The following is a 16,663-nucleotide window of genomic DNA, read 5'->3' on the forward strand; positions in this document are numbered from 1 at the left end:
TGACGCTCCCGAAGGAGGTTATCCAGACAAATGGCCATCGCGATGAATGTGTCCAAGGTTAGATTTTCATCTCGGCAAGCCATCTCCGTCTGGACTTCTTTGCGCAATCCTCTTCTGAATAGGGTGCAGAGCGCCGGATCATTCCATCCACTGGATGCTGCCACTGTCCTCTCTGCCCTCCGGTGAATGGTGGAAGACCCCCTGAACCCCTCATAGGAACCCAGACTCTCTTCTCTCTCAGACGGCCATAGCCCACTCCAACGCCCGCCCGGTCAGCAGGGAAATAACCGGGGCAACCTTGGACCTGTCTGTGGTGGGAACTCCCAACTGATGAGTGAAATAGAGGGAGCACTGGAGTAGGAAACCACGGCATTTGGAGGGAGACCCGTAATATTTGTCTGGGAGGGACAAACGGGCATCGCTGACCTGGGTGGACTGTTGGATGGGCTGGGGTGCTGGCACGCTGGGTCGACTTGTGGTAGAGAATCCTCCGCTTGTTGGAGGTGACGCCCCTCCGGAAATGTCGAGATGTTGAAAAATGTGGAGTACCTCATCCATAGCCATCTGCAGTTGTGCCAGGTGTTCATAGTGTTGGCGAAGTAAGTGTCCCTGTTCGCTGACTATCTGGGAGATGTCCTGATTAACTGATGCTTGCATATGTTGAGGCAGTATTCTGTAACGTCGATGCAGGGAGTCAAGAAGCAGGTGCAGTTAGTGAGTTTAATATGAACAAACATACAAAACAAGACAAACGTCTGACAAAGAAACATAACCAACACTACCTGATAACTGATAACAAAAAATAATTATATTAAGGGTAAGTAGTCAGGGAGTAATGAAGTCCAGGTGTGACTGGTGATGAGACGCAGGTGTGCGTAAAGATGGGTTTCCAGGACCGGTGGTTAGTAGACCTGCGACATCGAGCGCCGGAGAGGGAGAGCGGGAGTAGACGTGGCAAGGCTGAAACGTAACAAAATGTGGAACATTCAAGGGGTCTGAATACCTTCCAAATGCACTGTATATCCAGTTACTCATTGCGTATTTATACCTTGTGTAATTATTTTTTATATTACTTCTCTTTTTTTCTCTCTGCATTGTTGGGAAGGGTCCGTAAGTAAGCTTTTCACTGTTAGTCTACACTAGTTTACGAAGCATGAGACAAATCAAATTTGATTGGATTTGACTTTAGTTTAAAATATACAAAATCTCTTCCATTCCTCTTCAGGTTGACAGTGCGTAGTGGTCTGCTAGCGGAGGTTCTCAGTGATGGAGGTCTGTTGGAACTTCTGCTTGGAGAACTACGCAGGAGGGCCAAGATACTCAGGAAGGCTAGAGGAGCAGGTATGTTATTGTAACAATGATGTTACCACATATAGTCTTATATAGAGCCTATAGAGCCTTTCACTCTTCCTCACAGTGATCTCATCTCTCTCTGTCAGGTCCCCAAGATCAGTCAGCTGTAGAGGACAATGAGAGAGCCCTCACCACCAGCATGCTCACAGTAGTGGCTGCCCTCACCCTACGCTCCATCAGAAACACAGGTAAGTGTCGGAATCTGGTCTAGCGGTAGTGCAACCAACATTGCCCCCAAAGGCACTGGTCCGATCCCTGGGTCCACCACTAGCCACTTTCCTCTCATCTCTCATCTGTCTCCCCTCGCTTTTATATCTGCGTCTATCCAAAGAAATGCTACAATCTATCAGGTACACACATCCCGATCACTCTCCAGCTCTCCCCCACTCTCTCGCTTTCTCTCTTCCCCACTCTCTCAGTGTCAGTCCGTGACCTTGGGATGGTTCCCTACATAAAGATATTTCTAGATGAGGAGCAGTACAGAGGACCAACCCTCAGCATCCTGGAGCAGCTGTCAGAGATAAACCCTGACGAGTTTATGTCTACGGCTATAGGAGCTCTCTGTTCCTCTACACAACAGGAGCTGGGGCTCAAACGAGACCTGCTGCAGGTACACACACAGACATTGATCTCTCTCTAATGTTTTATGGATTGTTGTCAAAAACACATTTTGCTAAAGCTTGAGGAGAAACGACAGCCAACAAAAACACGTGAGGGTCTCGACTAATCTGCAGATTTCATTTTCACGTCAAATTTTAACAAATTGTAACATGTTTAAAACATAATAAGGCAGTGAATTTGTTATCCCATCCTCCAGGAGCTTTATTGCATTATAGACAAATGCAGATTGATTAGCTGATACAGGTTTAGCTGTTAGCCGGGGCGCTATTTGATTACCCCTGCAGCCCTGTGCTGTAGCTCTATGAAGATTAGGACCTCTATCACATCAGAGAATGGCTGATAAACCTGATTAGGTCTAAGTGAGTTAGCGACTTACTGTACGTGTCTATTTTTATAGATCAGAATGAGAGGGGTACTAACTCGCAGACGATATATGTGTGTATGGGTGTGTGTGTGTGTGGTGGTGGGGTGTTTGTGTGTTTGGTGTGTGTGCGAGTGTGTCTATGTGTGTTAACTTGATTAAAGCAGGTGGCAGTCAGATTTAGTGTGACCTGGTTTGGCGTGTGTTGAGAGCCATTGTGATTAGTCTAATTCTTGTTAATCACATTTCTCTCTGCGTTCTGCCACACACATTGCCTATCAGATGGATTAGACCACTAAATTAGATGAAGCTAATCACATTTAGCTTCGTCCTCAACAACGGTTACCCCAAATAATTTATGATTTTGTTATTTATTTATGTCAGGACTATATTTCATCCCTTCATGACCTGCTTGTTTTAATTGGCCGGATAGAACGGAAGAGATAAGCTCGCATTTTGCTTTGTTTACTTATTGATAGGCAATTGAATGCATTATACATTATGACTCAAAATGTTTACACAGTGCCTAGTGAAAGTCTACACACCCCTTGCACAGATTCACATTTTGCTGCCTTAAAAATCAATCTAAAAAGGGATAAAAAAATAAATACAAATATGTCTTGATTGGGTATGTCCCCACACCCCATAGTTTATACTTGGTGGAAGCACCTTTGGCGGCAATTACAATGACTTTCCAAGAGGTGTTGAGTGTTCTTGAGTGGTCTACTCTCAGTCCTGACTTGAGTCTGCTTGAAAGGTTTGAAAATTACTGCCCATCAATGATTCCCAACCAAATTTACTGAGCTTGAGCAATTTTGACAAAAACAATTAATATATGTTTCCTTAATTAAGAGTTGTGCGAAGTTGGTAGAATCTTATTCAAAATTATTCACAGTTGTAGTTGCTGCCAAAGGGGCTTCCACAAAGTATTAACTTTGGGGTAAGAATGTACTGTAAGCTCACTTCGCAGCTAGCTTGAAATCTTGCCGATGGAACTATCCAATTGGAACCTCTTGTGTAGTTCAATTGTTTTGCATGTTGTCAAGCGGGCAGTTAAGTGTGTTGGTAAGGTAGAGGACCCTGGTACAAGCCCAGTCAGAGGTAAGTCCAGGGTGGCAGCACTATATGCTAAGTTAGCATACTGACACTGGTTTTATAAAGACATGAGCAATCAATACATCTTTGTTTGACATTTTTTAGAAATTGAGAAAATGTTCTAAAATGTCTTTCACTTTGAAAGTGGAGCAGGTTGTGTAGATAACTAGTCAAAAAAATCAGGAAAAAATGAGTGCAAGGGGTGTAGACTTTCACTAGGCATTATACATATCTAGATGTTGGTCACTGATGCCTTTTTGACAACATACTCCCAAACCTCAAACATCTCAAACATCCCAAAGAGAATACTGTGTGTGAGCTGAATAGTTTGGTCCAGGCTATTCTGTTTGTGCTGTCTGTAAAGGGTTAATTATGTATGGGTCAAGTTCAATGACCTCAATCTATGCCTGTAAACTTGCCATATAATCTTTTCAATAGCCATGTTAACCGGACTTTCTCGATCTGCCTCATCCATAGAACTCTATAATATAACATAGTCTACCTTGTTTGTTAGATAGTCAGAGAGGACTAAAGCACAAATGGAGCCAGACGTGTGTGTGTACATTTTCTGTAACTGAATTCTCTCTCTCTGTTCTCCAGTCAGTTTTGAAGGTTCTGGAGAGACCTAACAGTTGGGGGGCGTTTCGACGTGCGCAGGGCTTCACCGGCCTGCTGTCCCTGGTGGTGGACATGGAGGGGGCTCTGAGTGACCCCACTCAGGGTGGGGTGTGGGGTGCTAAGGGGCAGCAGGGGATACTAGACCTCCTCTTCCTCACCCTACACACCCTCGCCCTAGCTGTCCACGTACACCCTGTTAACTCACACCAGTTCCAGGTAAGTAACACCACAGTACTGTGATGTCATTCATTCAAATGAGTTGTCCAATAACCTCGTAAGCCAAAGGATGGGTTGTATGAAAGTGACCAGACATGAAAATAATTCATTAATTTGTTCCAGGCTGAAGGGTTCTACGAGAGGCTGGCTGAAGCCTTACTACGGCTGGGTTGTTTCCAGACTGAGGGCTGGGAGGCAACAGAGAGGATGGAGGGCCACGCTGGGGTATGATGAGTAGGGGCCTGGGCCAGAGATGGGGTCAGAGAGAAACAGAGGACAATCATTCTCTTGGGAGGAGCTTCCACCAGTTTCTGGAGCTGTCTGAGACCCCAGTGCTCACCTCCCTCTCTTCCACCTCCAAGCCACCCCTGCCTCCCCCTTTACAGACCTGTATCAGGCTCCTCTCCTACCTGGACCAATTAGCTACAGGGACCTACGCTGCCCTTGAGATGACAGCAGGACATGTGGGAGAGAAGAGAGAGGAGGGGGGAGATGGAGAGACCCAGGGGGGTGGTGGTGGAGGAGAGAGGCTGCAGACTGTGCCACCAACCCAACAGACTTTACAGACACCAGAGGATGAACTACCGGGGGGATCCAGACCTGCAGGCCACAGCGTCGCTGTTGTCTGCTCTGAGACTAACTACAGGTGGAACTGTTGTTTCTTGTTAAAGAGATACACTATCGTACCAGAGTATCTCTATTTCAATGTCCGTCTATATCTATCTCCCTTTCTATCTCCTTCTCCTTTCCTTCTCATTCTCCCCCTCCCTTTCCATCTTCACCTCCCTATATATTACAGTGGTTTTCTTCTAAGCTTTTACAGTGCATTCAGAAAGTATTCAGACCTCAGATCTGGGAAAGGGTACCAAAAAAATGTCTACAGTATTGAAAGTCCCAAATAACACAGTGGCCTCATTCATTGTTATTTTGGAACAACCAAGATTTTCCTAGAGCTGGCCACCCAGCTAAACTGAAAAATCGGAGGAGAAGGCCTTGGTCACGGAGGTGAAAGAGCTCCAGAGTTCCTCTGTTGAGATGGGAGAACCTTCCAGAAGGACGACCATCTCTGCAGCACTCCACCAATCAGGCCTTTATGGTAGAGTGGCCAGACGGAAGCCACTCCTCAGTAAAAGGCACATGACAACCCGCTTGGAGTTTTCCAAAAGGTATCTAAAGGTCTCAGACCTTGAGAAACAAGATTCTCTGGTCTGATGAAACCAAGATTGAACTCTTTGGGCTGAATGCCAGGCGTCACGTCTTGAGGAAACCAGGCACCAGCCCTACAGCGAAACATGATGGTGGCAGCATCATGGTGTGGGGGTGTGTCAGCGACAGGGAATGGGAGACTAGTCAGGATCGAGGGAAAGATGAATGGAGCAAAGTACAGAGAGATCTTTGATGAAAACCTGCTCCAGAGCACTCAGGACCTCATACTGGGGCAAAGGTTTACCTCCCAACAGGACAACAACGTTAAGCACACAGCCAAGACAAAGCAGGAGTGGCTTCAGGACAAGTGTCTGAATATCCTTGAGTGGCCCAGCCAGAACCCGATCGAACATCTATGGAGAGGCCTGGAAATAGCTGTGCAGAGACGCTTCCCATTGAACCTGAAAGAGCTTAAGAGAATCTGCAGAGAAGAATTGGAGAAACTCCCCAAATACAGGTGTGCCAAGCTTGTAGCATCATAACAAAGAAGAGTCGAGGCTGTAACCACTACCAAAGGTGTTTCAATACTTATGTAAATGTGATATTTCATTTTTTGATTTTGCAAAAAATTCTAAAAACCTTTGATTTTGCTTTGTCATTATGGACTATTATGTGTAAATTGATGTGGGGGGAAAAGTATTTAATCCATTTTAAAATAAGGCTGTAATGTATCAAAATGTGGAAAAAGTCAAGGGTCCTGAATACTTTCCGAATGTACTGTATATTCCAGGTTGTTGCATGAGTGTTAATTTCTCTCGTATACCCAATCTACCAGAGGCCAAGCAAGATTGCTTCATATTATAATTACGTTATAACTATGTGATACTATGTATCTGTGGGTTTATGGGTTCAGGTTTACCTGTGACCAGACCATACTGTATCCTGGAGCCCTCAGGGTCATCATGACTCTCCTGCCTCATGTCTTTACTGCAGAGGATCCACAGGTAACCTATCAGCAGACCGACTACACTGCTCTGTCATATGCAGGAATCAATTCATGAATCAGTTAGTTTTAATTCACGCTGTATTGCTCTTCATATTATGTAGAAATCAATTAATTGGAATTCAACTCAGTTCAGTTCAATTGGATTACTCATAGCTCCTCTCTTCTCAGACTGCTTTGCTGTCATTTGAATTTTACTCAATTTGGTTAAATTGAATTCTTCATCACTCCTCCTCTCCCCCAGCTGTCAGTGGAGGTCCAGTACTCAGTAGCCCACCACCTCCAGGTGATGGTAACATCAGAGAAGAACCGGCAGATTGTCTGCAAGGGGGGTTTGGTGTCCACTCTACTAACCCACTGTCGAAGCATTCTGCTCAGGCCGGACCACCCACTATACCTGCCTGACACACGCATCCTGGAGAAAATCGCCTCACACTCCATCTCCCACATAGACCTCAGGTCAGCTGCTTTTCTTGGCACCAAGCTTGGGTGTGTATACGTATTAGGCACCAAATGGCAGAAAATGGACTGAAACAGGGAAGGGCTATCTGGACACGCGTTTCCGCTTTCTGATTCAATAAGTTTTAAAACATTGTCCCTGTGTTGATCTCACTACCCACCTTTGAGGAATCTTTTTTGTATTTAAAATGGATAGTTCACCCCAAAATCAAAGCTTGACGAATGTTATCTTACCTCTTATTTCCTTCTCCTCCAGGCGTTTCCTGTGTCTTTGTGATCCTCTGATGTGCCAAGCTAACAAAATTGCTGCCACCTCTGCTCCAGAATCCAACACACAATGCCCCTCTTCTCCCTCCAATGGTAAAGATACAGAACTTTTATCTGATTTTAACCATTTAATTTGAGTCCTGCACTAGCACTGTTGATTCAACTAATAAGGTCATAATTATATGACCATTTGAATCAGCTGTGCTAATTCTAGAATACATCAAAGAAGTGGACTGGCTAGGGGTAGTCGAGTAGAGGTTTGGGAAATACTGGTCTAGAAGAAGCAGACAGCATCCTTTCTAGAGGAAGCAGACAGCATCCAAAAAGTGTAGCTTTTAACTTTAGGCCTATACTGTATGTAGTCTTTACATGTAATTCTGTAATTGCTAATGAAATAAACATGGTTGTAATCGTATAATTAATCTAATTTTGCAGGCCACAGCCCAGAGAAGGCAGACAGCTTAACAGATAGTGAGACCACCACTCGCTCCATCATGAAGCGCTCTTTTAGCCTGCTGAGCTCCTCTCCTCCTATTGGCTCTCCTGTCGGCCAGCCCCTCCCCCTGCACCAAATCATTAGCCTAGTCTCTATGACGTCACCAAGGAGCTTCCGACCACACCGAGTCTCCACCTCTCCGGCCTTTGTGGAGTTTGATATGACTGAGAGTGGCTATGGGTGAGTCCACTGTACTGGGTAGGTTGGAAGTGGGATTGGTTCTGATAGGTTTGCATAGGATTCCAATGATTCACTAGCCTGATCCCAGATCTGTTTGTGATGTCTTGCCAACTTCTATGGTCATTGTCATACGAAATGTTCTGTTGCTCACCATTGATTTGACAATGACGTGTGTTTCTGTGTGTGTGTGCATGTCTGTGTGTGTGTGTTTTCAGATGTCTATTTCTACCATCCCTGGCTACAGTGAAAGGTGTCAATGCTGACTCCATCCCAACAGGGGGGATAGGAGGAGGTAAGACAGGAGGGGAGGGAGTTCACCTAGTACTGTATAAACTATGTTTTACTTTTAACAACTATATGTTTTCCTATTTTACTTGTTTAAATGGATTTGCTTTGAAAATGCTGTATGTTTGGTTAACTTTACCTCTGCTTGTCCCCTCTCCTCCTCCTCTTCCATTCAACCAGACTGTCGTGGTTTCCCTCCGGCAGCAGGCCTGTCATATTCCTGCTGGTTCCTGATCAGCAGGTTCAGTTCAGCCTGTGATTCCCACCCGATCTGGCTGCTGTCTGTGGTGCGCCATATGTCCCGTGCCGAACAGCAGTACGTCTGTCTGTCTGTCTCCATCTCAGCCAGCGATGGATGTTTGGTCATCTCAACTGAGGAGGAGCCTTTCACCTTCCTGGGTAAAGACCTGCTAAAGAGACATTGGAATGACCTAAACCTGTGCTGTAATGTTTTCTTTGGCACAATATGCTATTTACTAAAAAATACAATCCCAAACCAACCTCTAGACCAGGGGTGTCAAACTCATTTATGGAGGGCCTAGTGTGTGCTGGTTTTTGGTGTTTCCTTTCAATTAAGACCCAGACAACCAGGTGAGGGGAGTTTCTTACTAATCAATGACATTAATTCATCAATCAAGTCCAAGGAAGGAGCGGAAACCCGCAGACACTTGGGCCTCCGTGCAATGAATTAGACATGTGCTTTAGAACAATGCAATTCCTCCAGGAATGCCACGCAGAAGAAATGCAGTGCCGCACAGAAACGCAAGAGATTGAAATTCACTGAGTTCGCCCCATAAGTTTACACTATGTACACTACCGGTCACATACTCATTCAAGGGTTGTTATTTATTTTTACTATTTTCTACATTGTAGAATAATAGTGAAGACATCAAAACTATGAAATAACACATATGGAATCATGTTGTAACCAAATAAGTGTTCAACATATATTTTAGATATTTGATTCTTCATTTAGCCACATTTGCCTTGATGACAGCTTTGCACACTCTTGGCATTCTCTCAACCTTTTTGATGATGTATCAATCAATCAAATGTTTTTAATAAGCCCTTTTTACATCAGCCGATGTCACAAAGTGCTATACAGAAACCCAGCCTATAACCCCAAACAGCATCAATTTAGGTGTAGAAGCATGGTGGCTAGGAAAAACTCCCTAGAAAGGCAGGAACCTATGAAGAAACATAGAGAGGAACCAGGCTCTGACGGGTGGCCAGTCCTCTTCTGGCTGTGCCGGTGGAGATTATAACAATACATGGCCAAGATGTTCAAACATTCATAGATGACCAGCAGGGTCAAATAATAATAATCACAGTGGTTATAATCACAGGGTGCAACAGATCAGCACCTCAGGAGTAAATGTCAGTTGGCTTTTCATAGCCGATCATTCAGAATTAGAGACAGCAGGTGCGGTAGAGAGTCGAAAACAACATATCCAGGACAAGTTAGCATGTCCAGTGAACAGGTCAGGGTTCCGTAGCCGCAGGCAGAACAGTTGAAAATGGAGCAGCAGCATGACCAGGTGGACTTGGGACAGCAAGGAGTCATCAGGGCAGGTAGTCCTGAGGCATGGTCCTAGGGATCAGGTCCTCCGGGAGAAAATAAGGAGAATGAGAGAATTGGAGGGAGCATAGTTAAATTCACAAAGGACACCAGATTAGAGGAGAAATACTCCAGATGTAACAGACTGACCCTAGCCCCCTTGACACGAACTATTGCAGCATAATTACTGGGGGCTGAGACAGGAGGGGTATAACCACACCCATGCAGGATATAACCACACCCACTTTGCCAAAGCACAGCCCCCACACCACTAGAGGAATATCTTAAACCACCAATTTATAGCCCACAAAGATCTCCCCCACGGCACAAACCCGAGGGGGGCGCCAACCTGGACAGGAAGATCACGTCATACCCTCAACCCACTCAAGTGATGCACCCCTCCTTGGGACGGCATGAAAGAGTACCAGTAAGCCAGTGATTCAGCCCCTGTAATAGGGTTAGAGGCAGAGAGTCCCAGTGGAGAGAGGTTGAACCGGCCAGGCAGAGACAGCAAGGGTGGTTCGTCGCTCCAGTGCCTTTCCGTTCACCTTCACACACTGGGCCAGTCTACACTTATTCATAGGTCCTACTGAAGAGATGAATCTTCAATAAAGACAAAGGTCTGACCGAGTCTGCTTCTCTCACATGGATAGGCAGACCATTCCATTAAAATGGAGCTCTGTTTTAGAAAGCCCTGCCTCCAGCTGTTTGCTTACAAATTCTAGGGATAATAAGGAGGCCTGCTACTTGTTACAGTAGCGTACATGTAGAGCATTGCAGTAGTCTAATCTAGAAGTGATTAAAGCATGGATTAACTTTTCGGACAGAAATTTTTGATTTTTGCAATGTTATGTAGATGAAAAAAAACTGTCCTTGAAACAGTCTTGATATGTTCATCAAAAGAGAGACCAGAGTCCAGAGTAACACCAAGGTCCTTCACAGTTTTATTTAAAACGACTGTACAACCATCAAGATTAATTGTCAGATCCAACAGAAGATCTCTTTGTTTCTTTGGACCTAGAACTAGCATCTCTGTTTTAAAAGTTTAAAGTTTAAAAGTAAAACATTTTCCCCATTCACTTCCTTAGGTCTGAAATACAGGCTAATCCAGGTAGGGCAATTTTGGTGCTTCACCATGTTTCATCGAAATGTATCGTCCTCACAGCAGTGAAATGTGGAAGGTGGAGGGCGTCTGGAAGGGCATCTTGGAATCTTTGGGATGTCTGAGAATTTATAGCACGGCTTTTGATGATCCTTGGTTGGGGCCTGAACAGATTATTTGTTGTGATTGCAAACATAATACAATGGTGGTCTGATAGTCCAGGATTATGAGGAAAAACATTTAGATCCACAATATTTATTCCATGGGACAAAACTAGGTCCAGAGTATGAATGTGGCAGTGAGTAGGTACGGAGACATGTTGGACAAAACCGACTGAGTTGATGATGCCTCCAAAAGCCTTTTGGAGTGGGTCTGTGAACTTTTCCATGTGAATATTAAAGTCACCAAAATGTGAATATTATCTGCCATGACTACAAGGTCCGATAGGAATTCAGGGAACTCAGTGAGGAACGCTGTATACGGCCCAGGAGGCCTGTAAACAGTAGCTATACAAGGTGATTGAGTAGGCTGCATATATCTCATAACTAGAAGCTCAAAAGACGAAAACAGTATTTAAAAATATATATATATTTGGTATTTTAAATGTTAGCAACACAGGGGATATGGTCACTATTGTAGGAGGAGGAGAGGCCTCATATTACACAGTAAATTAATCATGCTTTAAAGCCATGTTTCAGTCAGGCCAATCACATCAAGATTATAATCAGTCATTATTTCATGGACTATAACTGCCTTGGAAGTGAGGGATGTAACATTAAGTAGCCCTATTTTGAAATGTGAGATATCACAATCTCTTTCAATAATGACATGAATGGAAGAGGTCTTTATTCCAGTGAGATTGCTAAGGCAAACACCACCATGTTTAGTTTTGCCCAACCGAGATCGAGGCACAGTCACTGACTGTGCTCATGGCAGACTCCACTAAGCTGGCAGGCTGGCCAACAGCCTGCTGCCTTGCCTGCACCCTATTTCATTGTGGAGCTCGAGGAGTTAGAGCCCTGGCTATGTTCATAGATAAGATGAGAGCACCCCTCCAGCTAGGATGGAGTCCGTCACTCCTCAGCAGGCCAGGCGTGTTCTTGTTTGTGGGTGAGTCCCAGATAGAGGGCCAATTATCTACAAATTCTATCTTTTGGGAGGGACAGAAAACAATTTTCAACCAGCGATTGAGTTGTGAGACTCTGCTGTAGAGCTCATCACTCCCCCTAACTGGGAGGGGGCCAGAGTCAATTACTCGATGCCGAAACATCTTTCTAGCTGACTTACACGCTGAGGCTATGATGTGCTTGGTGACCGCTGACTGTTTCATCCTAATATCATTGTTGCCGACGTGGATAGCAATATCCCTATACTCTCTACACTGGCAGATGGGATGGTAGCGTCCCACCTGGCCAACATCCGGTGAAATTGCAGAGCGTGAAATTCAAACTACAGAATTATAAATATTTAACATTCATAAAATCACAAGTGTAATACATTCTTGTTAATCCAGCCGCTGTGTCAGATTTCAAAAAGGCTTTACGGCGAAAGCACACCATGCTATTATCTGAGGACAGATCATACAAAAGCATGAAAAACATATTTCAACCAGGCAGGTGCGCCACGAAAGTCAGAATTAGCGAAATAATAAATGCCTTACCTTTGATGCTCTTCTTCTGTTGGCACTCCAAAAGGTCCCAGATACATCACAAATGGTCCTTTTGTTTGATAATGTCCTTCTTTAAATCCATAAAAACTCAGTTTAGCTGGTGTGCTTCAGTCAATAATCCACCCAGTTTCCTTCCATCAAAATGCATACAAAATTAATCCTAAACGTTAATAATAAACTTTTCCAAAAAAGTCAAACAACGTTTATAATCAAACCTTAGGTACCCTAAATACGTAAATAAACAATACAATTTAAGACGGAGAATCGTTATTGTCTTTACCGGAGAAAAATACAAAAGGAAGCGCTCTCTTTCACATCGCTTCGAAACACTACGGCCAAAATGGGAGCCACCTAGAAAAACTACAATTTCTGGCTCATTTTTCCAAAAATCAGCATGAAACTCTTTCTAAAGACTGTTGACATCGAGTGGACGCCCTAGGAACTGCAATCTGGGAGGATTTCGCCTTGTAATAAAAGTGAAAGCCATTGAAAACAGTCGTAGGCTGACATTTTTGGGGGGAGATGGTTTGTCCTCGGGTTTCGCCTGACATATCAGTTCTGTTATACTCACAGGCATAAATTTAACAGTTTAAAACACTTTAGTGTTTTCTATCCAAATCTCCCAATTATATGCATATCCTAGCTTCTGAGCCTGAGTAACAGGAACGCTTTTCATCCGGATAGAAAATACTGCCCCTTACCCAAGAGAGGTTAACCAGCACCATCTTCAGATTACCCTTAACTTCGGTAGCCTTACCTTCTGGTAAAACAGTGACTAAATGCTGGATTATTCTTTTTAAATCTAATACTGCGGTTAATGGAGTCGCCAATGACTAGGGTTTTCAATTTGTCAGAGCTAATGGTGGGAGGCTTACGGCATCTCAGACCCCGTAACAGGAGGAGGAGAGACCAGAGAAGGCTCGGCCTCTGACTCCGACTCGTTGCTTAATGAGGAGAACCAGTTGATAGTATCTGTCGGCTGAATGAGCAGCACTGGTTGAGCATTCCTACAACACTTCCTTCCAGAAGCCATGAGAAACTTGTCCGGCTGCGGGGACTGTGAGGGGATTTATACTCCTATCTGTACTTACTGGTGGCACAGATGCTGTTTCGTCCTTTTCTACACTTAAATTACCCTTGCCTAACAATTGTGTCTGAAGCTGGGCTTGCAGCATGGCTATCCTCACCATAAGGGGATCGTTCTCCTGTGTATTTTTTTATTTCACCTTTATTTAACCAGGTAGGCTAGTTGAGAACAAGTTCTCATTTGCAACTGTAACCAAGATAAAGCAAAGCAGCTCAACACATACAACAGCACAGAGTTACACATGGAATAAACAAACACACAGTCAATAATACAGTATAAAAAGTCTACATACAGTATGTGCAAATAAGGTAGGATAAGGCAATAAATAGGCCATGGTGGCGAAGTAATTACCGTATAGCAATTAAACAATGGAATGATAGATGCGCAGAAGATTAATGTGCAAGTAGAGATACTGGGGTGCAAAGGAGCAAGATAAATAAATAAATAAATAAATAAAGACAGTATGGGAATGAGGTAGTTGGATGGGCTGTTTACAGATGGGATATGTACAGGTGCAGTGATCTGTGAGCTGCTCTGACAGCTGGTGCTTAAAGCTAGTAAGGGAGATATGAGTCTCCAACTTCAGTGATTTTTGCAGTTTGTTCCAGTCATTGGCAGCAGAGAACTAGAAGGAAAGGCAGCCAAAGGAAGAATTGGCTCTGGGGGTGACCAATGAGATATACCTGCTGGAGCGCGTGCTATGGGTGGGTGCTGCTATGGTGACCAGTGAGCTGAGATTACCTAGCAGAGACTTGTAGATGACCTGGAGCCAGTGGGTTTGGCGATGAGTGTGGAGCGAGGGCCAGCCAACAAGAGCATACAGGTCGCAGTGGTGGGTAGTATATGGGGCTTTAGTGACAAAACGGAAGGCACTGTGATAAACTGCATCCAGTTTGCTGAGTAGAGTATTGGAAGCTATTTTGTCGATGACATCCCCGAAGTCGAGGATCGGTAGGATAGTCAGTTTTACTAGGGTAAGTTTGGCGGCGTGAGTGAAGGATGCTTTGTTGCGGAATAGAAAGCCGACTCTAGATTTGATTTTCGATTGGAGATGTTTGATATGAGTCTGGAAGGAGAGTTTACAGTCTAGCCAGACACCTAGGTACTTATAGATGTCCACATATTCAAGGTCGGAACCATCCAGGGTGGTGATGCTAGTCGGGCGTGCGGGTGCAGGCAGCGAACGGTTGAAAAGCATGCATTTGGTTTTACTAGCGTTTAAGAGCAGTTGGAGGCCACGGAAGGAGTGTTGTATGGCATTGAAGCTCGTTTGGAGGTTAGATAGCACAGTGTCCAAGGACGGGCCGGGAAGTATACAGAATGGTGTCGTCTGCGTAGAGGTGGATCAGGGAATCGCCCGCAGCAAGAGCAACATCATTGATATATACAGAGAAAAGAGTCGGCCCGAGAATTGAACCCTGTGGCACCCCCATAGAGACTGCCAGAGGACCAGACAGCATGCCCTCCGATTTGACACACTGAACTCTGTCTGCAAAGTAGCTGGTGAACCAGGCAAGGCAGTCATCAGAAAAACCGAGGCTACTGAGTCTGCCGATAAGAATATGGTGATTGACAGAGTCGAAAGCCTTGGCAAGGTCGATGAAGACGGCTGCACAGTACTGTCTTTTATCGATGTCGGTTATGATATCGTTTAGTACTTTGAGCGTGGCTGAGGTGCACCCGTGACCGGCTCGGAAACCAGATTGCACAGCGGAGAAGGTACGGTGGGATTCGAGATGGTCAGTGACCTGTTTGTTGACTTGGCTTTCGAAGACCTTAGATAGGCAGGGCAGGATGGATATAGGTCTGTAACAGTTTGGGTCCAGGGGAGGCTTGGGTGAGTTACTGTGGGGGGTGGAGGGCTGTTGATCAGGGTAGCGGTAACCAGGTGGAAAGCATGGCCAGCTGTAGAAAAATGGTTATTGAAATTCTCAATTATAATGGATTTATTGGTGGTGACAGAGTTTCCTAGCCTCAGTGCAGTGGGCACCTGGGAGGAGGTGCTGTTATTCTCCATGGACTTTAAAGTGTCCCAGAACCTTTTTGAGTTTGTGCAACAGGATGCAAATGTCTGCTTGCAAAAGCTAACCTTAGCTTTCGTAACTGCGTGTGTATATTGGTTCCTAACTTCCCTGAAAAGTTCCATATCACCGGGGCTATTCGATGCTAATGCAGAACGCCACAGGATGTTTGTGCTGGTCAATGGCAGTCAGGTCTAGAGAGAACCCAGGGCTATATCTGTTCCTGGTTCTACATTTTTTGAATGGGGCATGCTTATTTAAGATGGTGAGATGGTATTATGAGTACAGCGACTGCAATTAGAAGGCATAATGTTAATTTTACTACTTAGCTTTGGCTGGTGGAGGTCCTGTAGAACCATGTCCAGATATCTGGGGGGGGGGGGGGGGGGAGTTGTATGAAAAAAGTTGAGCGAGGGAAAAAAATAAAAAATTAAACGGTAATTAAAAAGTAAAAACTGTAAAGTTTGCAGGTAGCAAAGTTACGCTAGCAACAAAATGCACAGCAGCACCTAAACAAGTTAACAAGTTGTGACAGGAAATTACGTCAGCAGTGATAGCTGTGTATCAGGCGTACCTTCTTGGAAAGGCTTAAAGAATGTAGTCACCTGGAAGTTCATTTGTGGAATTTCTTTCCTTCTTAATAATGCGTTTTAGGCAATCAGTTGTGTGTTGACAAGGAAGGGGGGTATACAGAAGATAGCCCTATTTGGTAAAAGACCAAGTCCATATTATGGCAAGAACCTCTCAAATAAGCAAAGAGAAATTACTTTCAGACATGAATGTCAGTCAATATGCAAAATTTCAAGAACTTCGAAAGTTTCTTCAAGTTCAGTCGCAGAAACCATCAAACGCTATGATGAAACTGGCTCTCATGATGACCCCCACAGGAATGGAAGACCCAGAGTTACCTCTGCTGCAGAGGATAAGTTCATTAGAGTTACCAGCCTCAGAAATTGCAGCCAAAATAAATGCATCACAGAGTTCAAGTAACAGGCACATCTCAACTATTCAGAGGAGACTGTGTGAATGAGGCCTTTGTGGTCGAATTGTTACAAAGAAACCACTATTAAAGGACACCAATAAGAAGAAGAGATTTGCTTGGGCCAAGCAATGGATATTAGACTGG

The 16,663-nt window shown here is 44.5% G+C and overlaps 1 protein-coding gene across 1 annotated transcript in view; it reads left to right on the forward strand.

The window, feature by feature from the left end:
• Positions 1-16,663, forward strand: part of wdfy4 (WDFY family member 4) — a 183,762-nt gene that overhangs the window by 40,127 nt on the left and 126,972 nt on the right. The window contains 12 exon segments of the mRNA XM_029641018.2: positions 1,226-1,341; positions 1,440-1,541; positions 1,773-1,963; positions 4,031-4,264; positions 4,388-4,484; positions 4,487-4,910; positions 6,324-6,414; positions 6,658-6,872; positions 7,129-7,232; positions 7,575-7,815; positions 8,031-8,107; positions 8,281-8,499. Coding sequence (XP_029496878.2) covers positions 1,226-1,341; positions 1,440-1,541; positions 1,773-1,963; positions 4,031-4,264; positions 4,388-4,484; positions 4,487-4,910; positions 6,324-6,414; positions 6,658-6,872; positions 7,129-7,232; positions 7,575-7,815; positions 8,031-8,107; positions 8,281-8,499 — 2,111 coding nt within the window.

The sequence above is a fragment of the Oncorhynchus nerka genome, linkage group LG28, assembly GCF_034236695.1.
Source record: "Oncorhynchus nerka isolate Pitt River linkage group LG28, Oner_Uvic_2.0, whole genome shotgun sequence".
Taxonomy (NCBI): Eukaryota; Metazoa; Chordata; class Actinopteri; order Salmoniformes; family Salmonidae; genus Oncorhynchus; species Oncorhynchus nerka.